Raw genomic sequence first — 26,747 nt, 5'->3', positions numbered from 1 at the left:
TAACCAAGCCAACCAACACGGTTTCAGGTGACGTGATTATAATTGTGTATTATACCATGCAAAAACCAAATTGGAAAAAAATGGAATTTCTACTCTGGTTGTTCTACTTCACGACAACACACATCTATATCATGACAACGCGTGTCTATGTCACTGGTTTTGATGTGTTCGAAATATGAGTCAAAACGTTCAAAATTGTCAATACTTTTCCCCAATTTTTTCTGTGATGTTACTGGTGCTGGTATGTTATTCTCCAACAGTTTTCTTCATTCAGCTGAAAAATACTCGTGAGGGTTGTTCCTACTCGTCTAGCAACTCGTAGTGACAAAGCCCCCCTTTTAGGTCACTACTCAGAGTCATATTTTCCTTGGCTGAACGAAGAAAAATATTGGGAATAACATTTAATGTACATTGATTCTGATCTCATAATAACTCTTTCTAATGTTCCACAAATATTGCCATAATTAATCGGTGATCATCTTGTGACGTTATGAAACTTTAGAAATGAATCCGTCCTAGCTACAACATGATAAATTACATTGACAATATAAAGATATCAGTTACAGCACTGAAATCAATACTTTGGCTTATTAGTTATTGATTGCCATGACGATGACATCTTACTGATATTCCAATTTACTTTTTTCAATATTTTACATCATTAGACAATTCTCGTCTGCTGACAGTTTCATTTCCTGTTCAAATTATTGCAATATATGTCATTATAAATAGGATATCTATTACTATATACTAATCAATCTCAATTGATCCCTTCAAAAAATCCTTTTAAATTGTCATCATTATAAAAAAACATACTTTAAAACCATTGCTCAAAATACCAACCATTTCAGAAGTAACGAAACTAATCAACAGTTTTCTCATCAGAAGATCAATATGTTACATATTCCATGAGAAATGTCATCTATATATTAATTACATTTTAAGAGATGTTGAAAGTAAAATGTGGGCCTGGCTATCCAAGAAATGAGAACAAGACTTAATGGTTACAAATCATCAAATCGATCAAAGCAAAAGCCATGGGTATTCAGTAGCATGATCAGAATTGATATTTTTCCTGCTAATTCTACAGATCAAGAATAAAAGAAAGAAAGCTACTGGATTTTTTAACTTTTAACTCAATGGTTTGAACCTGAGGGATGAACTTGTTGGACCGATACCATTCTTGTTATTAGCAGTAGATTTAGTTTTCCATTAGTTTATTCATTTGTCCCCTTTATTTGCTTGATTTAAGCACCCCCCCCCCAAAAAAAAAAAAAAAAAAAAAAAATTGTGTGGTTCCAATAAGGCGTAATAAAAACATTATGTAGTTCCGATTATGCTCAATTTCAGAATAGGTGGGGAAGGTAGATTTTTTAATTTTTTTAAATTTTTTTTTTCAAATGTGAGTGTCTAGATTATTAAAAAAAATCATATTTATCTTATATCATTCTGATCAATTTCTCAAACATGCTTCATTTCTTGTACAGTTCCTTTCACCGACTGAGTTTTATTTGCATACTATTGTCATAAAATGAATGTCTACTTTCACAAAAGGAATTGGTATTATTCACATGTCAAATCAATGAACGTTACCTTTTTTTATTTGTGCTTTCGCACTCATATCATTTTACAATTATTATCCATGACATGGACCTATAGTGGCACAATCACCCTTTACACTTCCTCAACTCCCAGGGGAGCATACAATCCATTGCAGCCTGTGTACTGAAGTACATAGGATTAAAGCATTCACATAGCAACCACTATCCTACCAGGTCCTCAATTAAAAATACCTACCTGATTGTCGCTTGCTTTTCAAGAAAGTTGACTAATTTTGGTAAGACATCTTTCACAACTCTTCTCTTGATGAAGTCACCGCTGACTTTACCCATTGTAAGTAAAGTTTGAAATGCCTGTAAACAATAACAAATAATAAAGTTAGTTTTTATATTGCACTTTCTCAAACTATGCAAATGAAGCACTTTACGACTACTGTATTACCCCTAGCTTGGATCTATAGCAGCGCAACAGCCCTTTATACTTCCTCAACTCCCTGGGGAGCATACAATCCATTGCCACCTCTGTAAGAATATACATGTAGGATTAAAGCATTCACATTGCAACCGCTATTCTATCATGTTCCTGGTTATATGGCTGGTTTGACTGGGACACAACTGTAGTTCAAACTTTTCCAAAGCACTAGTCATTTAGAAACTGGGACAATGCTGAGTATGTCAGGCATGGGAACATAAGATTGTGACTGGTATTGGACTCTGACAATTTCTAATTGGATGAAAATGGTCCCTAATATTCATTTTTATTCAATAAAGTACTCTCAGTGAGAATTATGGTTGATGTACCTTGATAGCAGTAACCACCAGTAGGGATTATGGGTAACCAAGATTGTAGTAACCACCATTAGGAATTATGGGTAACTGAGACTAACTATTATGGTTGATGTACCTTGATTACAGTAACTACCAGCAGGGATTATGGGTAAATGAGACTAACTATTATTGTTGACATACCTTGATAGTAGTAACCACCAGTAGGGATTATGGGTAACCAAGACTAACTATTATGGTTGATGTACCTTGATTGTAGTAACCACCAGTAGGGATTATGGGTAACCAAGATTGTAGTAACCACCATTAGGAATTATGGGTAAATGAGACTAACTATTATGGTTGATTACAATAACCACCAGCAGGGATTATGGGTAAATGAGACTAACTATTATTGTTGACATACCTTGATAGTAGTAACCACCAGTAGGAATTATGGGTAACCAAAACGAACTATTATGGTTGCCATACCTTGATTGTAGTAACCACCAGTAGGGATTATGGGTAACCAAGACTAACTATTATGGTTGCCATACCTTGATTGTAGTAACCACCAATACGGATTATGGGTAACCAAGACTAACTATTATTATTGACCTACCTTGATTGTGACGAACTGTTCTTCATCTACAAATCTCTGAATCATTGGTGGCCATATTTTATGTACCAATGGTAATAATTCATCTATGGAAACAAAATAAATGGATATTAGACCTTACAAGACATCGGTTTTTTTTAATCATGACTATAAAATGTACATTACATGTTAAAAATGTCTTCTTTAGCAGAAAAAATAGGAATGGAAAACCTACAACTTATGCAAATAATATGCAAATTGGATAATTAATATACATGTGTATATGGATTTCATTTCAAAAGTAATCATACTATACTTGCAATATTGATGACACAAACAGATTGATAGTTGCAAGGTATCACATTAGCTCCCTCTATGGTGGCAAAAATGCGAACATCCCACAACAACAAAAACAGTACTAGAAACTTGTCATTCGTTCTCAAAAAAAATGTTGTAAGATAATTTGCATAAATACAATGATCTATGACTAGCTCCACACATTTAGCCACAATGTATACAATTTTGATACTGTGTTTCAAAAAAGATCCAATAATTCAAAACATTTACGTTACCTTCCATTTGTTGTAGGACTAACACTGAGTGCTTAACAACATCTAACACAAGGAGTCGAAGTCTGGGATTTTTTGAAGAAAGGAAATGAAGACACCTTTCCAATATCTGTATAAAAAATTACCAAAATGTAATGAAATATTTAAATATTTGTGATGCTAACATAAAATCTATCTGAGTCCCTAGTCATTTTACCTGGGTTTTCTACCAGTGTTTTTGTTACAGGTGGTAAGTAGGTGAAATCTACCTGAGTTCCCCTGTCATTTTACCAGGGTTCCCTACCAGTGTTTTGTTAAGGGTGGTAAACTCTACCTGAGTTCTCCAGTTATGTTACCAGGGTTCTCTACCAGTGTTTCTGTTAAGGGTGGTATTAAAGTAGGTAATATCTACCTGAGTTCTGCAGTCACTTCACCAGGTTCCCTACCAACACTTACATACATGCAATGAATGAATGAACAATGCCACTTTACCATATTACCCCTTTCCTGTTACCAGGGTTCCAAAATCTTAACACAAACACTGAACAGTCATTCAAAAAATGAATATATTTCATATTACTATTCCATTGCTAACCTGTTTGATGACATTAATATGTAGTGGAAGTTCTGCTTTCATATCAGCTTCATTCAGATCGGAATCAGATTCAGCATCTTCATTGACATCCTTCTTGGCACCTTCCTTTGGCTCTTCCATTTCCTCCTCCCCCTCCCCATCTGTTATCTCACCATCAGCAATTGTCTTCTGTCTGATATATTCCAGTATGAATTCCTCCAGTGACTGGGATGTGCGTTTCTTATCTTCTGGGGCATACCTCAAATTCTCCCCATCTTCAATGTTTGATTCTGTAGGTTCAGTTTGATCCTATCGGCAGGTAATTTCAGAATTCAATCAATCAATCAACTGACATTTGATTAAGTAGTTGACTTTCCAGTTCTAATGTACGGCAGATGGGATTGTTTTTGGCTTAACTATTTTGTTAATTATTTTACTTGAAATAACATTTTCATGATCAAAAGATTTAAATTTAACCTGTATAATCACCTAACAAACAAACAAACAAACAAACAAACAAACAAACACACAGTCAGTGTAAATCTAGAGTACAGACAGACGACAATGTTACACCTCCCTCCACTGTAAGTAGTGCATGCAGAGCTCCCCCATCATACACACAATACATCAGTGGTGTATGGAGATCAAAGTGTTTCACATGCAAAACCAATTACGTTGGTGTTAAAGTCACTGAGAAAAAGGAAATAAACATATTTAGCCTGTACTAAGGTGCAGAGTCTAAGACTTCATGCTGAAAGTCAATGCCAACATTAACTTAAAGTTCAATGTATGTCAGACTCAGAAGGCAGTTGCCTCTTTCTTAGGAGTCATTATTTTTTGCTATGTGCCATTTTTCACAAGTGACTGATTGGGAATAAAGACACAAATATTGAATAGTTTGTTGTTAAAGGTTAACGAGTACTCAACTTGTAATTCAAACTGGGCAGACACAAAGGACTGATGGGGGAATACTGAAATCTGGGAGGGGTGGGGGTGGGGGTGGGTTGGGGTAAAGTTCTAAGAAACTACAACTAGATTATTTGTATTTACAAATTTTAACAATGTAACATATTATTTACAAAAATTGTGATATGAATAGAATGATACTAATAGTATGTTTTCCATCATTCACCAATATAGATGGCAGTTTCCCATAATGCACCATTCAAGATGAGATTCCAACAATGCACCATTCAAGATGGTAGTTTCCCATAATGCACCGATTCAAGATGACAGATTCCCATGATGCGGATGAGAGTTTGGGGAAACCCCGTTTCTACTACCCTTAGCCAGAAGTCACATAGTTCATTCCATTAAAAATGGACTTACGGCCTGTTTGTTGTCACTTGCTTGAGAAGTGATAACCTGTCGTGAAAGTACCTATATCGTTTAGCCTGCAATGTTGGATGTGAAGTATTATGTAGCATGCACTACTCTAGAAGCTACTTCCTGCGAGGGTGACTTGAACTCTAATTTCCACAGACTCTCACTTGGGGAGGTCTCGTAGGCAGAGCCCCCAGCAGCAAAAGTCTGGGTAGCTGAGACTAAGGTTGCTACAGTTTGCGGCCATTTTGTTGGATGAACATGTCATCGGTTATACAGTAGTGTCCTGAGAGAGAACATTGAGATAAACTATACCCTTTACAATACCTTAGTATACGGAAACCACCTGGCAATAGCACAAACCAATGTATGCAGTACTTTCATGAACAAAACAGCCCTCTGATCATAGTGTTGGTCAAGAGAATCTAGAATCTGAAATTAGAATGTGCATAAGGTCAGAGGTCAAAGGTCGTAACCCATGCCTTGTCAGATACAATTACTTACTCGTAACATTATACACTCTGAACAGTACTGAATTAATTGTGGGTGATGATATATTTTGTAGCTGAAGACATGATAAATCAAATGAATTTATTTTTGGGTCTGCATGCAAAAATCAGTGCCCTCAACGCCAATTACGATTTATACCTGTTATTGCAATATTTATGGATCAGATAAACCATTAATTAACATGTACAATGTCTAATTATTTGTATTTTAACAATTCTCAGTGAATATATTGTTGGTTGTCCGATTGAAAAAAAATGATACTCCAGTTACTACTAGTACAGTTTTAACATGTTGACAGATTTAAAAGATTTAAGCTTGTCACTACACTTATACTTACAGATAATATTGACCACTAATTAACAGATACAGTGTCTTTTTTTTATAAGTAATTGACCAAATTTTTAGTGAACATATCTTTGATTACTTGATGAAAAAAATATCCCAGTTGTTGCTGATACATGTAGTTACTATGGTTACATAAGATAGTTACTATGGTTACATAATTATCACATACAGCATGATTAACTGTTAATAAGCTTTTATTTTACAACCAATTAAAACTTACACCAACATTTAAGTCCAAGCTATATCTAAAGAGAGTACAACCTGTGAGACTATGGAATGATCCAATGTGTTTAAATGGACATGGTCCTTTGCTCGTCTGAAATGTACATCTGTTCAATAGTCATTACTGGTGACTGTGTCTCTATCACCCAATCTACGCGAATTGGACCCTTATAGGTCACTTTTAACAAAAACATTATGCTGGGAATTGCTTCCAGTGGTTTTCTTTTATGCAGGCATACATGTATATACACAAACACACATAATTCTACAGATTCACTTACCTCATCAATGATATCCTGGGTTAGTGGCAAGATATCGGCATTACTGTAGAATATATGAAAAATACATTCTTGTCAAATACATATATGCATGCTATTATATGCAAATCAAAATACTTCTTATGGAATGGAACCTTGTACTCTCCATGTATGTTGTATATGATCAAACTAAGCAGTGGCTGTCATAGACATGAGTTTAACATGTGAAGTGCATGTGATCGACATGTGCTCAACATATGTAGTGCGCATGATCAAACTGTGATGCATGTGAACAACATGTGATCAAACTGTGCCATGCATGGGATCAGCATATGCTAAACATGTGTACAGCATATGAAAAAAAGTGCGTACAATGTAGTGCATGTGATTGACATGTGCTCAACATGTGCACTGCATGTGATATTCATTTATCTCACCCATATTGCAGCATAACCTTCAAGACATCTGGTGACTTTGGATTCCAATCTAAATGCCGTAAATTGTGTGATATGGCATCAACAAGATAATCAGAATTTTCACGTATAAGATGAGCTATGGATCTGAAAGACAGAAAAAATTATAAATTAAAAACTCCTTAACTTATGTTGAAAAGCATGAACAGAAATTGTTGCAATTGAGCATCATCAAGGGCAGTGTAATAAAGATGGTTATGTACACAGGAATTGATAATTCTTTGTCCCCTAATGTTTCAATGTAGGAATATTATGACAAATATGGCTCCCATTCGGTTACACTATGCTGAAGGTTACAAAATAAAGTGATGTACTGGTACATATTGCACTTCAGTATCTGACATTATGCCAGGTTTGGTTGAAACTGGTCCGTGCATATCAGAGAGGTACACATAAAATTTTACAACATTTTGGGTCATTTGACCGTGAATACAGAGAGACATTTGTGCCAGATTTGGTTGTAGTCGGCCACCATACATGTTCAAGATCCAGATGATACTAGATGCATGGACGAACACATAGACATGACGAATCTAGTACTCCCCCTTTTAAGCTTTGCCCACTGAGGACTAAAAAGCCTTTCAACTGTTGCGCTTTTCAAATTTTCATTCTGTTACATCATCACGTAATATTTTACATCATATCTTAACACTTTAGCATAAATCTATCAATTTCTAGACACAATTCAACATGCTATGGAATATTAGAATACAGTAACGATGGAAAAATTAATCATCAAAAACCATAAAGTTACTAACTATGTTCCTTTATCATTCAATGTTTCTGGTCTTTAATTCCAATTTCCTTTTTGAACTTTAGCACTCTACTTCTCAAAGAGTTTTCTAAGTACAATAAAAAACTCTTTATGAGATAGTTTTTTGATTTGGTAAAAAACAAATAGAGAGTTTTTATACCAAAAAAATTATAAAGTCAAATTAAACTTGAATGAAACAACAATGTGATGTACTTATACTTACTGATAATTACAACTTGTACAGATATCAATTAAGGTACCATATGCTGTCTGACTGTTGAATTCAAAAAATACAAAAAATGTAATTTTGTCTACATAATAAATAAAAGTGATATCACTTAAAGTGGTAAAAGTTGAGTATTTTCCTCGGGTGGTTTAAAATAAAATGCTTTCACCTAAAACAACGAGTATGCTGATTTAGTATAATGTTTATGTCATTGCATCCTCATGGTCTGATCTTTAGGTAATGTATGAAGCTGTCTAATGATTGGCTCATAACAAGTCACATGTGGTACTCTAGATTACCATACTGTCTAATGATTGGCTCATAACAAGTCACATGTGGTACACTAGATTACCATACTGTCTAATGATTGGCTCATAACAAGTCACATGTGGTACACTAGATTACCATACTGTCTAATGATTGGCTCATAACAAGTCACATGTGGTACACTAGATTACCATACTGTCTAATGATTGGCTCATAACAAGTCACATGTGGTACACTAGATTACCATACTGTCTAATGATTGGCTCATAGCAAGTCACATGTGGTACACTAGATTACCATACTGTCTAATGATTGGCTCATAACAAGTCACATGGGGTAAACTAAATTACCATGCTGCTAGTGATTGGCTCTGCAGGTGTTATGCATTGCTGGCCCTGGGTGACTCTGAGATACACTGCGAACTGACTGGGAAAGCCTTGACAGTTCCTCAGTGACACGATATGGAGTGTGCAACATAGCCATGTCATGTAGTCCCACACATGAATTGAGTTCAGTAGAAATGTGTGTATATGTGTATATGTATCTAACAACTGTGTACATTCACCTTATTACTGTCATGTAGTCCCACACGTGAATTGAGTTCAGTAGAAATGTGTGTATATGTGTATATGCATCTAACAAATGTGTATATTCACCTTATTACTGCTGTTTCATCACCAATCTTCTCAAAGACTGGATACAATGACTGAATAAGGAGGAGATTAAAATCAGATCCTAGAACCTACAAAATACAAACACATGAATTTATGATTAATGTAACTATGAGTTAATACAATATACAAAATACAAACTATTCAAATTACTTAGCCTAGGGAGTCATACAACCATACAAATTACTCAGTCTAGGGAGTTATACAGCCATACAAATTACTCAGTCTAGGGAGTCATGCAGCCATACAAATTACTCAGCCTAGTGAGTCATACAGCCATACAAATTACTCAGTCTAGGGAGTCATACAGCCATACAAATTACTCAGTCTAGGGAGTCATACAGCCATACAAATTACTTAGCCTAGGGAGTCATAGCCATACAGATCATTGCTCTGACTAAGGGATATTTCTATTTTCATTGAACGACAATGGTCCTAAGGCCTTAAAAAATATTGTGTGGTTTTTTTTTTTTTATGTATGTCATGTGTTTTCCGTTATTTTCCATATGATCTGTGTTACTGTTTTTTTTTCTCATCATTTGTACAGCCATTACAGATTAGAAGAACAGTTTTATACTGTCTTTTTAAGTAGATGTCAGTTTCCTCATCTGCTAATTCTTGCGATACTTACAATTGTTTTTTTTAAGGCCTACTGATAATGATGGCACTTTAAATTTGTCATGAATCTTAAAATGAATAATTGTACTAAAATGTTTTTCCTTACCTTGGCAAATGTGCTAATTCCTTCTAATAATAAACAAATCTGTAATATGTTGTTGTGTAAAGTACCCAATGACAGGCCTGCTCTCTCTTGAGACATAACGAGTAGCCTATCAGAAATGCTCTTTTTAGATGGTAGGATCTCTGATTGGTTGCTGGTCTGAAGGTTCCAGTTTGGTGGTGAAATGTACTCTTCTAGTAAGGCTCTGAAGAGAATCCAAAAATAGTTTTATTCAATTCAGCAATCTTATACCTCTCATAGTTCTTTACAATGAAATTCAACTGACCAGCGTGAAAGGAATAGACACAACTGTGATTTTCAAGATAAACTCAATTGATAAGACCCCTGTATATAAACAATTACACTCTTTGAAAAGTTCAATTCAAACAATCATCACCAAGTGTAGTATCTGATAACAGGAGGTCATAAAATAGATATCTTGTGTTCAATCTCAGTCTAAGGTTCAATCCATTGTATTGCAACATTGTCTAAAAAAATAGTGTGCTTAGTAAGGTCAACTTCTAGATTATAGCGTAGTTGTATTTTTTTTATTTATTAACACCAATAAAACAGTTACAAATAAACATATCAAGATATGAATTTGTAAGAGAATGAGACGAATTTGATATTGTGGTGGGTGGGGGTTGGTTGGGCCACAGTTGATAGAAGGACTGTGGTTGGGCCACAGACAAGAAAGAACTTAAGAGAAGATATTTTTTTTACAGTCCCCCCCCCCACCCCCCTCTCAAAAATGTAAGATTGCAAGAAGTGTTGTAAATTTACAAGATAAACTACTAAACCTGAGGTTTAATTTGAATCAAGTCACAAGCAAAATGTTTTACACCCCCTTTCAGAATTTTCAAACTCCTACCGTCACACCCTGAATTTTTTTCAACAAAACACCATCCTCCACATTGATTCCCACATTTAATTCTCCCCCCACCTAAAAATATTTTCCATGTTTATTCCCACATTAATTCTTGACCTACCTAACAATACTTTCCATGTTGATGTCTTTATTTTGAGTTCTCTTTGTTTCCGTTTCTGTTATTTTCCATGTTTTTGGTACCTGTTCTCCAGTTGCTCCCATCAGGATTTCATTTATAATAAGAATAGCTTGTTTCCTTTGGCTGCCAGATTCCCGGAATTTATCCACAAAATGATCCATAAGTAGTTGGATATCACCTGGAAAAGAACCATGGCACAATTTGGTTACATGATTCTTGTTGGATACAATTTCTCACTATGTGAGAGAAATAATGACCAAGTCCTGTAGCGTTCGGCACATTACATGGGCTATCTGGAGGGGACATATGGCAGAATATATCACAGCTTGTTAGCCAATCAAAGTGTGTCTATCTGGAGGGGACATATGGCAGAATATATCATAGCTTATTAGCCAATCAAAGTATGTATATCATGAGGAGATATATGCCAGAATATATCATAGCTTGTTAGCCAATCAAAGTAATCAAAGTATGTCTATCATAAGGTAATATATATATGGCAGAGCTTGTTAGCCAATCAGAGTGTGTCTATCATAAGGGGACATATGGCAGAATATATCATAGTTTGTTAGCCAATCAAAGTGTGTCTATCATAAGGGGATATATAGCAGGATAGACCAACAGACAGACACATACAATTCACAGATGCACATACTGTTTAAAGAGACACAAACAACACATTCACAGACACAGACATGCCCCCCCCCCCCACACACACACATGCATACACTGTGCATACACATATACATGGCACATACTGACATAGACTTAATATATAATACCAACACAGACTATATAAACTATGCCAGACTATATAAACTATACTATGCTTTTGCCAAATAAAATAAAATCAAACTAACAGACTGAAGGACAGACAGACAGAGACAGACAGACAGACATACATACGTATGTATGTACACATGCACACACACACGCATGCACATGTGTGCACACACACACACACACACACACACACACACCTATACATACATAGAACACACACAGGCTCAGAAAGACATGCAGGCAGACACATACATACACAAATTTTGATGTAAATATCTTTCAAATCAATGAATCCACCATTCCAGTACTATAAAACCAACCCTATGTTATCTAAACTTACCATAGAATCCTAACAATCTACAAATCTGTATCAAAATATCATAAATTTTATCATCTCTAAAATGCTTGAAATATTTCTTTCTCCTGTACAAGTAATGTTGTTGAGTGGGTGAGGTGGTCTCGCTGGATGATGTCATGAACACTGTTGCCACAGGCGACACCTCTAAGTAAATATTAACAAAAATCAAAATATAGTTAGAAAACAAATTCATTTATGAATGGTTTGTTTATAATATTACTAGTCCCTAGAAAGAGGAATTAAAATGGGGCCAGATTTTGACCTCTCTAATACCAGGGTTATAAAACCTTAGCAAAAACAATGTATGTATAGCAAACTGTAAATTTTACCAGATTTCCCTCTCTGTGTTACCAGTGTTCTAAAAACATTGAATGTATAGGAAAACTGTAAATTTTACTAGTTTTTGCCCTCTCTGTTACCAGGGTTCTAAAACATTAGCAAAAATACTACATGTACAGGCAACTGTAAATTTTACCACATTCCCTCTCCTTGTTACAGGGATCTAAACTTTAGTAAAAAACACTGAAAGTATAGGAAACTATAAACTTTACTACATTTCCCTCTGTCTGTTACAAGGGTTCTAAAACCTTAGCAAAAACAGCAATTCTGGTCTTAACATGTACATATGCTGACCTTAAGAAAAGAAAGATGAAAAAGAGATGGGAAAAGGTAAGGATCTCTTCTGATTTCATTTTTAGTTCATGATGGAATATCACGTGTATGATATAAATACCAAGTGAAATGCAATAACAATACCCCAATCAACACCTTGTACATGTACTTCATTCACAGCACAGCTTCTTTCTACTTCATTCCCACATCGACGGACAATTTTCCCTTATGTCAACACAGTTGTCATGGTTATATCTCACTATTTAAACAAATCCATTTTTATCTCTGTTTCACCTAAGTTGGTTTGGTTCATTGTTTTAATTAATACAGGAAGTTGACTAAATCTCATCTGTGTTTAGTTTGAATATTTGAACAGGGGAATAAATACCAACACAGACTACATGTATATACAGACTTGCTTCAATACGTAAGAAGCCTACAAGCTAACCACTCGGCCACCAACAACCCGGAAGCATAGCTTGTAATGTCACAATTTGCTGATCGTACCTGATAATGGTGTCTTCTCCTCAACAATCTTGACATCACAAGTGTCCAATTCTAACACTTGTATCAAAGCAGTTGAAAGTCTTTTCAAATGTGACACTGAATATAATAAAATATTCACTTTGTTGCCTAAATATGAAAAATAACGTTCAGATTTTTAGGAGAAAACTTAAGATTTGAAAATGTAAGACAAATACAAACACATAAATATAGATGAAATCTCTATAATTAATATGAACAACAGAATTGTATTATGCCTTCAAAGTTTCTCATCTAATTATCTCTAGAGGGCGCTGTTCAATTCTGAAAGAAAAAAAATACCAATCTACAAACAATGTAGATATCAGAATTGGAAAGTTTCAGATAACAAAGTCAAAATTTTTCAATTTGAGATATCTATACCTTCCAAATAGAATCAAAACAATTTTGAGAAGTCATAATATTTTTGTTGTTGGTCAAAATGATGAAAGGGAAGGTCTTCTTGGAATTTAGGAATAGCAAAGTTTGGTGGTTCACAAAAAATTACTGTGCATCAGTTATATGTTTGAACTATAAATATGGGATTTATACTCTGTCACAACAAGAGGACACAGTTTGAAATTATTCAAAGACAGATCCAGATTGGATCATACATAAATATCTTTTCAGTGAACATGTTGTAGATATTTGGAACAATTTACGAGAAAGGGCTATTGCTAGTACTATATCAATTAATCATTTTAAAGTATGTATTGATAACCAGCTCAGAACAATAAGGGGTCTATAAAAGACTCAATGGCTTCCCACCTCCGAAAATTCACGGTAAATTGATTCTAAATGACATGTTTCTAGGTCATTGGTTCTGTGATACTCAAAGTACGAGTCAAAACATTCAAAATTGTCACCATTTCCCCTAATTTTCCATAAATTGTTTCTGTACATGTATGAAGTATATTATAAAAATGTGATATGGAGCGTGCAATATAGCCCTGTCACGTAGTCCCAAACCCGAATGGTTTGTTGTAGCATTTGTGTGTGTTTGTCTGCATAACAGAAAATCACTGGGAGGAATTCCCAGCACAAAAATTATTTTAAAAAAAACAAAAAACAAAAAACCCCCCAATATACAGGAAATCCCTACTATACTTGAATCCACTGTTCTAAATGTTCTAACAATGTCAAAATAAATCATAATAACATAGAAGACGTCCATCAACATTAACATTATACTAGAATAGTTTCATCAAAGTTTTGTAGAAGTATTTTAAACTTTGAGTAAAAAGTTTATAAACTCAGGTTGTGCCCCTTTAATAAGTTTTGAAAATGACAAAATGTTTGTGTTTACGTACCTAATAATTTGAGATAACCAAGAACAAGATTTAGAGTTGATAACTTGTGTGAATCATCTGAAAAAAAAGTACGAAAGAAATGAAAATAAATTAATAGCATTTTTACTCCTTTTATGTTCTCATTCATAACAATGCACAGAAAAACATTCCTTTCTGCATTATTAGATTTCCTGTTGAATACTAAATAGATCATGAACTCTGTACACAGAAGACATTCACCAGAGTACAAAATGACGGTAAGTTGTGGTTTGGTACTCCCTTTGAGAGGTGAGAAGTTGTAAGCCATCCAAATACTAGTAGTATATTTAGGCACACACCTATATTTAGCAGAAAGACAATTTACAGCTAAAATGATGTTGGCCTTGTGTTTCACTAATGGGGCATTACGTTTTTGACACAGAGATAGACATATTTCAACGCTAGACTAACTATAACAGAGACACAGTAAGCAGGATCCTTTGTCCAACTGGTCTGGTCCTCACTTCAGATATCAAAACAGCTTGAAAAGAGCACTCCTAGTGGTGAAACCATGAAATCTTTTATCCTGGTGATACTGGTAATCAGAATATGGTGTATTGGGGACATTGAGTGCTAAGGAAGAAGATTGTTCCTTGGAATAAAGGCCTTGATATGTCAATGTATAGCGCCCTCAACAGCCCATATATCCTTATTCACAGGTCGGCAGTATTTGTGTGCATCTTAATCAGTTCACAATATAAATTAGGGAGATGTATTAGAACTTCGGCTGTACTACTTTACATGTGTATGTAAAACTTGTCCAAATATCCTCAAATTCTCCCTCCCCAGCTTTCTCTCCCCCATCCTGTGAACCATCTGCATTATTGCTAAAATAAGAGAAAATTAGAAAAATATCTGCACTATCAAATATAATTTATTTCATTCTATGACTCACCTGATGTTCTCATCAACCTTGGCAGTGATGTCATCAAATTATGTAAATTTTCTTCAAGAATCTCAACCAGTGTTTTGGATTCTTCATGTAAATGTGATGCAGAAAACTTCTCTAATGCAGTCTGGGTTGCCATGGCAACTTGAGGATATTCATCTCCAACCAATCCCACCAATACTTCTAACAGAGATGACACACTGTCTGACAGTGATCTGAAAGAACAGGACGGGGATGACTTTGTGTTTTGGTGATTTACTAAATTCCACTAATAGTGAAGCAAATAACGGGGGGGGGGGGGGGGGGGGGGGTATCATTCAAATTGTGATACAAGCATGAAACTTCGCACAGATGTTTTAGTGGAATATGTTTTGAAACTGTGACAATCAAAGATGGCTGGCATTTTCCAAGATGGCCGCCAGATATACTACCATTAAAAGTATATTGATTAGCATAGTTTGTATACTTGAGGGTGTTATTTGTCATTCCACTAGGGATTGTTATCGTTGAATTTTTTCTACTTTAGCCAAAACTATTTGACATTTGAAGATAATTCGTACAAATTTAGAGATATAAAACTCAGATTATCCTATACACTGGAGTGAGCAAATCCAGAAATAAAGTGATCTTACATGTGAAGACCTGATTTTTTTTATAATAATTTTTTCACATTAATTTTTTCCATCAGATCACTAAAAAAAGATATCAGGTGACATTTGAACACTGTGCTGGACACATTTTGATTACCATGCAGTCCTAAACAGAACAAATGATAATTAATGACAACAAAACATGGGTATATATATATAATGTATTCTACTACAAAATGTATGATGTAAATGTTCACAAATTATCATTTCAGGAAGACTACTATTTTTGAGTCACAAGTTTGGCGACCACCAGTTTCAAAAATTAATTTGCTCACCCCTGTCTGTTCTGTACTATCCTTACCTTGTACAGTGTAGTAACAAACTCTCAGCAAACTCCATCATTGCAAGTCGAATTTTCCAACTAGAATTACTTCTTAAAATAACCATTTTACTGATGAGAATATTCAGTTTTTGACCGGTGTTTTTAACCCAGTCTGTTGTTCTTCTCACTCTCAGCTCTCTTCCAGACTCAGTTGATTTGCTGTCTGACTTTGTTTGAGAGTTGTCATTTCTCTTCTCCACTGTTCTGTCTGTTTTACTCAAAGCTGGTGTCTTGTTTGTGTTGCTTGACAACCATTCTAAGCTGACATCACTCATCACCATGGTCACAACTTTGGACCATACATTAATTGCATTCTAGAAATCAAATACCAAACCAACAAACAAACAAGTCAACATGCAAATATGACCTTATCAGGACATTATATAAACTAAAATTTTACATTTTAATACAATCCAGGTTGGAATTATATTTATTAATTTGCAACATTATGATGATAAATCATGATTACTTGACTGTATTTCATGAATTACAATGAAATTCAAATGATTAGCGTGAAAGGATTAGACAAAATTGTGATTTTCAAGATAAACTCAATTGATAAGACCCCTGTATATAAACAATTACACTCTTTGGAAAGTCCAATTCAAGCAATCAATGCCAAGTGTAGTATCTGATAACAGGAGGTCGTAAAATAGATATCTTGTGTTCAATCTCAGTCTAAGGTTCAATCCATTGTATTGTAACATTGTCTATAAAAATAGTGTACTTAGTAAGATCAACTTCACTCAGTCTCGATATTGGCGTCATTATATTTGAAGTTGACTTTACTAGAAAAATTACAAAGTTTACTCACAGAAATGACACTGATGCCTTGCTTGGAATCCCCAGTAGCTATTCTACACATAGAAATTGCTATACCAGGTAGAAAAGACGCAAACACATCAGACACTTGATGAGATTGATCAGAAGATAGAAGCTCTCCAGACGATCCTGTAACCATGGAAACATATATTTCTCATCAATTGTGAGTGGAGTTTAATATGGTATGTACGTTCTCTACCAAGTGGCCTTTAGTTTTGTTTGTATTTGAAACTGGTTGGAACAGTTGCACAGTATACAACTCTGTGAATTGAGGTCTTAGTTTACTGAGATATTTACATCAAAACTCAAACTAATGTTGTCAAAAAAGTTAGTGAATGGACATACTCTCAGTAGGGTGTAATATTTTTACTCACGTCCATGATATTGCAGTGTACATAGGGGGGGGGGGGGACGACTTCCAAACTTCCAATGTTAAACACTATCTTGATGACAGGGTGATTAGATTTGATACACACAGATGCATCATTATCACTCACTTGTGTTACAGAACAACAATAGTGTTACATTTGTAGTTGGTGCATATATATCAATTACCAGAGTAATATGTGTATTGATCCCAGTGTATCTTTATATTTGCTAACACTACAAGTGTACTACACTAGGGTTGTTGTTAGCAAAGTGGTTAAACCACTTGCCTCTTACCACTATGGTCAGGGTTCAATTAAATATACCACGATGTTAGTAAAAAGAATGTCATTCAGTTTGACTCTAATGAACAACGCAGGTTTTCCCGTGTATTCCACTTTCCTGATATTGGGCAATGCTTGTTGGATGATATATAAATAAATAAATAAATAAATATATAAATAAATAAATAAACAAACTATAGACTCCATATGTATGATGATATACACCCTCTATAGTTGGTGTTGAAATTACCTTCATATTGAGCCAGACATAGCACACACTGCATCGCTTGAATTCTAAGATCTCGTAGTTTTTCACGCTCTGCAAGTGATAGTAGAATGGATATACAATGTCCCAAAGCCGGTAGAAAGTTGTCTTTATATATATGACAACTAACACTGAAATGTAAATAAAGTATATCATTATTAAAATATATAATGCAACCAAAATATAATTTGTATTTTTCCAATAATAAGGTTTTCAAAAGTGTTTTTTATGATATGAATAGAAAACACCTATAAAGTGGTCAGGCATACGGATGACAATTGGGTATTTATTTTGGATTTTTAATTTATAATACAATTTTATCATGGCTTCCTACTTGAAATTTAATGTGAAACAACATTGCTTAAGTCTGTGTTTGTAACTCAATACATTGCAAACAGCTAAAATTGTATAAAATATTTATTATTGCACGTACAATAACAAACATTTTACACATTTATTAATCTTTTGCTACAAACATACACTCGGTCTATGTTCTTTCACATTGATTTTTCAAGTAGGAAGCCATGATAAAATTATTTCGTAAATTACGAATCCAAAATAAATACCCAATTCTCATCCATATCACTACTTTTAACACATACCTAACCCTTATTCTCTTTCTTCTTTGTTTCCAACAGACTAATCAACCGACAAGAGTTACTAATTAAATATATACAACATTATAACATACCTCCATGGAGACTGTTTGATAAGAGTTTTGATACAAGATACTATGGCTGTTTTCAGTTCTTCTGACGTCGTATTGACTGAAATAAACAATTGGACAATCAAATATTAATAGCAGTGACAATTCTTCTTAACAACAAATGTACAACAGACACAAACTAACATCATTATGGTATGTGATAGTTAGGTTACATATATGTATGTTGAAGGTGCCTTTGTGTTGTGAACATAATCATACTGTCCTTGGATTGTGGAAACACTTGACATGAAGGTTAGCCTAGAGTTAAGTGGTTTGGGGCTTTTGGCTATAGCACCCCCCACCCCACCCACCCACTAGAATAATGCTTTCAATATTTCTCTATAATGAAGTGTCAGTCAGGTATAGGATACTGATAAAAATTCTGATCGTCTTGTAAATTACCTGTAGGGCCGGATTACATTATTAGTGGCTCCATGTAGTAGTAGTAGTAGTAGTAGTAGTAGTAGTAGTAGTAGTGGTAGTGGTAGTGGTAGTGGTAGTGGTAGTAGTAGTGGTAGTGGTAGTGGTAGTAGTAGTAGTAGCAGCAGTAGTAGTAGTAGTAGTAGTAGTAGTAAAATTTATTTAAGAACAGGGTAGCCAGGAAACAACAGAAGCTGATTTCCACCTGGGCCCTGTTACCACACACACAAAAAAACATTACATACCACACAAAAAGAGATTACAAACAATGCGAAAGTCTTTTAACAAAGACAAGATGAAAAAGCAACAATAACAAAGGATAAATTTACACCGCCATCCAGTTACACCATACTGGAAGTCATCCTCTCTGACATAATATGTTTTATGTATGTATTTCTAAAAGTATGAATTGTTTTGCACTGCTTAATATGTGTTGGTAGACTGTTACATAAAACAGCTCCAGAGTATTTAAAAGGGTTCTCTTGCTGGAATTACTGCTAATTTTTGGCACATGCGTATTGAGATTGGATCTTTGTCTGGTGGAATAGTTACGTACTTCATCTCTTTACATATTTAGTAAGACACAGAGGTGACAATTTATGAAGAACTTTAAAATAAAATACACACCTTCTGAAATGCAAACCGCTCACTACATGACAACCAATTTGAACTTTCTAACATAGTAAAAAAGTGGGTCCTAGGCCCACACTGAAGGATTATCCTGGCTGCTCTATTTTGGAGCCTCTGAAGTCTGGTCAGCAAAGTCGTACCACTGTTTGACCACACTACTGCAGTGTAGTCAAACAGTGGCAGTACCATCGCATTATAAAGCATCTTTGTGGTATCAAATGTAAGGTATGGTCTTACCCTCCTAAGCACACCCAGGCTTTGTGATATTTTGCTACACATCTTAGTTATGTGTGTTTGGCCCAAATTAAGCACAGGGGGCTTGAAATTGGCCATACATAAAGAACATAAACAATAAACAAAAACAACTATTTGTAAACAAATATGGCCAATTTCAAGCTCCTGTGATTTAAGTGGGAGTGAGTCAATCCAGACACCAAGGTATTTAAAAGCCTGGACATGCTTCACCATTTAGTCCGCTATTTGCATTTGAAGGACTTTAGATGTAATTTAGATGAAATTTACGACCTCGGGGTCAAGTAGTTCTCACAAAAATCACCGAAAAAATCAGTATTCCTATCAATAATTCCAAAATTGATTCTGGTAGCACAGAGGAAGAAATATCAATCAAGATTTTCGCTTTTATAGTATCTAAAATGATGAATTGTTGTAAAAGATATGGCAAATTGAAAATACACATAATCTCGGAGGCAACGAGTTTGCAAACCCTACTGGGTATGCAGTCAATCCTTCCAGCTTTCTTAGCAGAAAGTTTGTTGAGTTCTCTTTCAATGCCAGCTGGACATATTTTTTCAAAGGCAAATGGACTACACTGTTTGACATCATGATTTGGTTGACAGGTGTTAATAAGATTTACAGAGGAAAATTTGCAAGTTAGTTTTGCACCAATGGTACTAAAGAATTCATTGAATACAGATACAATGGATTTAGGTTCATTTACGATCTTATTATCAATGTTCAGTTCATGAATATCTTTACGCTGACTCTGTGGAATAATCTGTTTAAGTGTATGCCATAGCTTGTTGGGTTTATAGAGGTTTGCTAGAATTAACCCATCATAGTACTCTTTTGATTAGAACCAGTGAATATAATCACTAAGGAGAGGGGTCACTGGAAATGTGCAAAGTAATTATAATTACCATATTCAATGATAATCACAAAGTCAATCACAAAGGGATAAATTTCATGATGGACTTAGACATACATGTACCTAAAGAGAGGTTGAACCATTGTTGTGTGAAATTGTAAGTCTAATTTTACGTTTGAATACAGCAATGAAATGTTGGGCTGTGGGGAGGGGGTGATAGCAAAAATCTCCCTATGAATTGACTCTAGGCTAGTGGAGAGGGTGATAGCCAAAATCTACACGACTTGACTCTAGGCTAGGGGAGAGGGTGATAGCCAAAATCTACACAACTTGACTCTAGGCTAGGGGAGAGGCGGGGTGATAGCCAAAATCTACAGGACTTGACTCTAGGCTAGGGGAGGGGCGGGGTGATAGCCAAAATCTACATGACTTGACTCTAGGCTAGGGGAGAGGCGGGGTGATAGCCAAAATCTACACGACTTGACTCTAGACTAGGGGAGGGGCGGGGTGATAGCCAAAATCTACATGACTTGACTCTAGACTAGGGGAGGGGCGGGGTGATAGCCAAAATCTACATGACTTGACTCTAGACTAGGGGAGGGGCGGGGTGATAGCCAAAATCTACATGACTTGACTCTAGGCTAGGGGAGGGGCGGGGTGATAGCCAAAATCTACATGACTTGACTCTAGACTAGGGGAGGGGCAGGGTGATAGCCAAAATCTACATGACTTGACTCTAGGCTAGGGGAGGGGCGGGGTGATAGCCAAAATCTACATGACTTGACTCTAGACTAGGGGAGGGGCTGGGTGATAGCCAAAATCTACACGACTTGACTCTAGACTAGGGGAGGGGCGGGGTGATAGCCAAAATCTACATGACTTGACTCTCGACTAGGGGAGGGGCGGGGTGATAGCCAAAATCTACATGACTTGACTCTAGGCTACAAACATACATGTACAAGAGAAGTCATAAAATCCATTACAGTAAAAAGGGAGAACTCTGGTACACTCGTCCAAGCTAAGTTTAAGCAAATGTGAGTGAACTCACTGACAGATGTTTTAAAAATTAAAGGGGCACAAGCCAAATTTATATGAGGTTGCGTGGACATAATTTTCGCTGTATACTTCAAAGGTAATTGCAATTCTTCAACTTATTGCCGCATTCTAACCATCGCTTGCAACTGGCGGAACTAAAGGCTGGTATCAAATTAAGATATTCATCCTTATCAACGATTGATGATGTAATTTGTTGCACACATAAAAAAACTGCTGAGGAAACCCTCCACTGTTCTAACTGTGCCAGAAAATTGTTATCATGAATGTCATAGAAGGCATACATTGACATTAACATTGTACTCAGAGTAGTTTAATCAAAGTTTTATGTATTTTAACTGAAATAATAATCTTATATACCCGGTACTCAGCTTGTGCCAATTTAAGCCTTCTTATGACAATGTTATGTAGAACAAGTATTTGAACTAGCTAGTTTATGAATACGTGTATTTACCTTGTCTACATGTATATAGTTTGAACAACGGCAGTCTAAGAATAGATGTACCTACCATGTCTGTATGGGTTGAACTAATCTAAGAATACGTGTACTTACCTTGTCTATATAGTTTGAACTAGTCTAAGAATACATGTACCTACCTCGTCTATATAGTTTGAACTAATCTAAGAATACATGTACCTACCTTGTCTATATAGTTTGAACTAATCTAAGAATACATGTACCTACCTTGTCTATATAGTTTGAACTAATCTAAGAATACATGTACTTACCTCGTCTAAAACTAATCTAAGAATACATGTACCTTGTCTATATAGTTTGAACTAATCTAACATTACATGTATGATGTACACCTACCTTGACCATAGTTTGAACTAATCTAACATTACATGTATGATGTACACCTACCTTGACCATAGTTTGAACTAATCTAACATTACATGTATGATGTACACCTACCTTGACCATAGTTTGTTGGACAACTAATGAGGACTGTGAGATGAGTTAATAAATCTTGTAACAACTCCCATTTACTAACACTACAGAACTCTATAACTTGTGTTATACACTTGACAGTTGCTTCACATGTTTCTTGCGACCTAAAAGAGATTAATGCATAGAACTGTCTGTAGACATTACTTTTAACAGATGGCGATTCATTTTGCACCAATTTCAACTCTTCTGAATCCCTTTCAAAATCTTACAGTAAAGTAATTTGTAGATCTTTGCAATATGATTTATATGTGCATCATTGCATGTATGAAAATCGAGGAATACAGGTCAGTACAAATGTAGATTCTAAGAAGCCTTCATGAGGTAAAGGCCTATTCCCCTATCAATGGGCAACAAAGATGAGACATATTTGATCTTGAAATAGTTGCATACAGACCCAGTCCTTTTCATCAATTCTACATTGCATAATGTCTCTAAAATAAAGTTGGCAAATGTGACTTAGGAGAGGTCTTCTGTACACTGAGGTATTCTTAAAAGAAACAAACAAACTATGCCAGGACTCTGAGAGTTACATTGCAGAAGACTTGCAGTGACACTCGACTATCAAAAGACATACACATAAATATGACAGAAATTTAAATAAATTGGTCAACACAATAACAGGACAGAGACTTTATACGTTCACTTACAAGTTACATTATAGTTATCATTTCCAGAAAACAAGTTTTTGGAAAATAAATCTATAAACAAAATAACTACAACAGATCCAATTTTACAAAGGTGACCAGTAGTGCAGTGCCAGTACGGTTTTTTTTGCAATCGTTACCATACCTGCAATAATTATAGCGTCTTGCTGCGGTTTTGAGGTTTTTTTTCGTCTGTTTTGGTGACTTTTTAAGTTTTAGTGTTTAACCCGCACCTAACGGTTAACACTAAAACTTTAGAAGTCACCAAAACAGACGAAATTGAAAACCCTCAAAACCGCAGCGAGACGCTACAATTATTGCAGCTACCGTTACCATGGTTATGTACTGGTGAAAGCTTAAAAGTGCCTATCAATGACATCACACTGATCCATGCTGACACTGCATGCACTGACAACTTGAGACGCCTCAATATAAACAATGGAAGTATAACCCACTTTCCTCGATATATCATATACAAATAAACAAATAAGTACTATTGATAAATAGATGAATAGATGAATCATTCTACTTACGGTTTTTGATTTGGGGGAAGTTTCAAAATATACCGTAACGGGAATAATATATACTCATGTAACCGTTCGATATCCCCCTTATCACTGTTCTCGAGTTCGTCACTCAATCTCCGGATGTCCTCGATCGAATGTCTTTTTGTGATCGCTACACAAATCGGTCGAAGTTTGTCAAAGGTCCCTTGCGGCGTCATGTTTTTCTTCACTCGGGTACGTGTACAGGTTTTATCAGTCGGCTTATTTCGACTTAATTTCAGACGCAAGGCTCGCGACTTAGTATTTCTTCTTCCACCACTTGCATTTCGGCAGTTTAGTAAGACAAACTCCACAGGGAAGGTCTACAGCCCAGGAAAACCCACACGGCATGTTTCTCCTTGGGCGCAGCCATGTTTTTTTTTTTGCTTCTAACTTCCGTTCGGGTTCTGTCGTCAGAGGGCTCCCTCCATTTTGATACAGAAATCTGACACTGTACACAGGGGGCAGCGAGCATGTTATTGATCGAACAATCGATAGACTGACTGACAGACTGACAGATTTATAGATAGATAGATAGATAGATTGATTGATTAATTAATTTTTGTGGTGAACTAAAACTTCTTCTGAGTGTGATATTGATCAATTGACTGATTTTTTGTGTCCCCTTCTTCTCCCCCCTCCTTTTTCTTTTCTAGCTGCATATAATTCACACTGTATTGACTAAATAAAAGACATACTGTCCACCCTTCTCCTCTTATCTAAATTACCATGTGAGCGGTTACATCATCAATTTGCTTTATCTCTTATGTTCTGGGAGATATCTTTCTGTGCTGAATCAACACTGTACAATATTTACAACCCTTAACACTAAAGTAAGGCGATTTTTGGTTTGTACCACATTCATTTAAAGCATCCAAATCAAGTGTAAAAGTATACTGTTTCATTTGCCAATTGACCACATTAAGAAAGGCCACATGCTAGGCTTGTAAATAAATCAATTGAAACAGTATACTTTTACACTTGATACGAATGCTATACATGAGTGTAGCACATAGAGAAAGTATTTTACTTCAGTGTTACTCATTGTATCAATTTACTTTTAAATGTCGTTATGTGCAGCTAATTGGAGAGAAACTTTGAAATTTGTATCAGTTTGTTCATCTTAAATGTACTTAGATGGGAGAGTATAGTTTGTGTATGGTACATTATCGGTGACATAATTATGGATAATTTATTTGACTAATTGTGACCACTAGACATGACAAATGAGGATACCAAATGGAATGAATTTAGTATAACCAAGTTATCAAACCATTTATTAAACCAGATTTGAAATGAATGTCTTCCGTAATCTGAGCAACGTCTTTAGGTTTTCATTCCTACACACAATAATTGTTGGAGTGCAACAGAACATATACGATTATGAAAGTTTGAAGTATGTACCAAACTATATTGAATTTGGCATGGCACGGCTTCAAGTTTGAATCCCTGAGGGTGGGGGTGGGGGTTATATTAATACAGCTTCATGATTGAAATTTGCTGGTTATTTGGGACAAGCCTTTTTCACAATTTGCCAACATTTAGAGGGGTTACCACAGGTTTGCAAAAAGTAACGCCGTCTTTTGTTAATGTTATATAAAGTAAATTATGAATATAAATATTAATATATCTTAACAAATACAAAATGTCATGACATATAGATTACAGTATCTGTATATTAGTGTAGGTAATATTTTATGATATTGTGGTGAGGTAAAAGTATCACAAATGTACAGTCAGTTTAAGAATCTAATATATGATATCTTTGAATGATGTAATTTAATAATATAATGTAATTTGTTCAAGTAAGGAGAGACAACCTAGAGTATTGAGTGCAGAATTAAAACCTGACAAGACTTGTGTTACTAAGTATACTGTTTATCATCAAACTGTTTAAATGTTTATTATCATAATTAATTATATGATACATAACATTATCAAGTTGGATAACAGTATGGTAACAGGCTAGCAAAGTCATTAGTAGTGTGTTATTGATTAGTTGTAGATTTGTATTTTAAAGTGTGAAATTAACATTTAAATGAATAACTTCAAAGAATACCATGTTTGTCATATTAATGTATTACATAGAAGTGTTTCCCAACATATTTTGCATCTGTTTGACAATTGTATAAACTACAGTATTGGATGGAAAGTGTTAATAGCTGACAGGTCTGGTGCAAAATTAGTACAAATTTCTGTTTATATTTTCCCCCCACTATTTCCCTTAGGCATGATTTAAACGAAATTAGTCTTTACCGTTTTACTCCTGTGAGACCACTTCTTTCCTCACAACTGACAATTACTTCACTGTATACCACATGGTTGTCAGCAACGATTTGATGATATGGTGTGAGATTATGATATATAACCCTAAACATCAGCCATAATTTAATAGAACATAGAGCTGTTCATTACCATGGTTACAAGGATACTATAGTAAAAGTTTTGAGCACCTCATAGCCATAGCTACTAATATAAAGTAATACAAATACAGTATCTTTTTAGACTATAACAGTACAGTCTGCATAAAGTGTTCACATACTTAACATATAATTGTTTTCATTTACTTCTTTTACACCTCATCAAACTCTCACGGAAGTATTGTGACCGACGAGTATCTTATCTTGGGTTGCAGTCCTTTCAAAAAAATACGGTAAAACAAAATTAAACA

The 26,747-nt window shown here is 35.2% G+C and overlaps 1 protein-coding gene across 2 annotated transcripts in view; it reads right to left on the bottom strand.

Moving 5' to 3' along the window:
- Window positions 1–24,429, bottom strand: part of LOC144451466 (TELO2-interacting protein 1 homolog) — a 29,219-nt gene extending 4,790 nt beyond the window's left edge. Inside the window, exons 1-21 of one of the 2 annotated variants that reach the window (XM_078142309.1) lie at window positions 24,065–24,429; window positions 22,852–22,991; window positions 18,713–18,788; window positions 18,007–18,152; window positions 17,099–17,235; window positions 16,264–16,598; window positions 15,319–15,527; window positions 14,406–14,462; window positions 13,081–13,206; window positions 11,944–12,105; window positions 10,803–10,998; window positions 9,817–10,018; window positions 9,078–9,163; window positions 8,152–8,202; window positions 7,139–7,261; window positions 6,726–6,768; window positions 5,695–5,799; window positions 4,066–4,353; window positions 3,495–3,600; window positions 2,947–3,029; window positions 1,798–1,913 (exon numbers count right to left, since the gene is read on the bottom strand). In XM_078142309.1, coding sequence (XP_077998435.1) covers window positions 1,798–1,913; window positions 2,947–3,029; window positions 3,495–3,600; window positions 4,066–4,353; window positions 5,695–5,799; window positions 6,726–6,768; window positions 7,139–7,261; window positions 8,152–8,202; window positions 9,078–9,163; window positions 9,817–10,018; window positions 10,803–10,998; window positions 11,944–12,105; window positions 13,081–13,206; window positions 14,406–14,462; window positions 15,319–15,527; window positions 16,264–16,598; window positions 17,099–17,235; window positions 18,007–18,152; window positions 18,713–18,788; window positions 22,852–22,991; window positions 24,065–24,255 — 2,978 coding nt within the window. In that variant the 5' untranslated portion in view covers window positions 24,256–24,429. The remainder of the gene's footprint in view (window positions 1–1,797; window positions 1,914–2,946; window positions 3,030–3,494; window positions 3,601–4,065; window positions 4,354–5,694; window positions 5,800–6,725; window positions 6,769–7,138; window positions 7,262–8,151; window positions 8,203–9,077; window positions 9,164–9,816; window positions 10,019–10,802; window positions 10,999–11,943; window positions 12,106–13,080; window positions 13,207–14,405; window positions 14,463–15,318; window positions 15,528–16,263; window positions 16,599–17,098; window positions 17,236–18,006; window positions 18,153–18,712; window positions 18,789–22,851; window positions 22,992–24,064) is intronic. The other variant, XM_078142310.1, reaches the window with a different exon arrangement.
- Window positions 24,430–26,747: the final 2,318 nt, after the last annotated feature.

The sequence above is a fragment of the Glandiceps talaboti genome, chromosome 21, assembly GCF_964340395.1.
Source record: "Glandiceps talaboti chromosome 21, keGlaTala1.1, whole genome shotgun sequence".
NCBI classification, from domain to species: domain Eukaryota; kingdom Metazoa; phylum Hemichordata; class Enteropneusta; family Spengelidae; genus Glandiceps; species Glandiceps talaboti.
The sequence above is the reverse complement of the archived record's forward strand: the minus strand, read 5'-3'. Positions and strand labels throughout refer to the sequence as shown.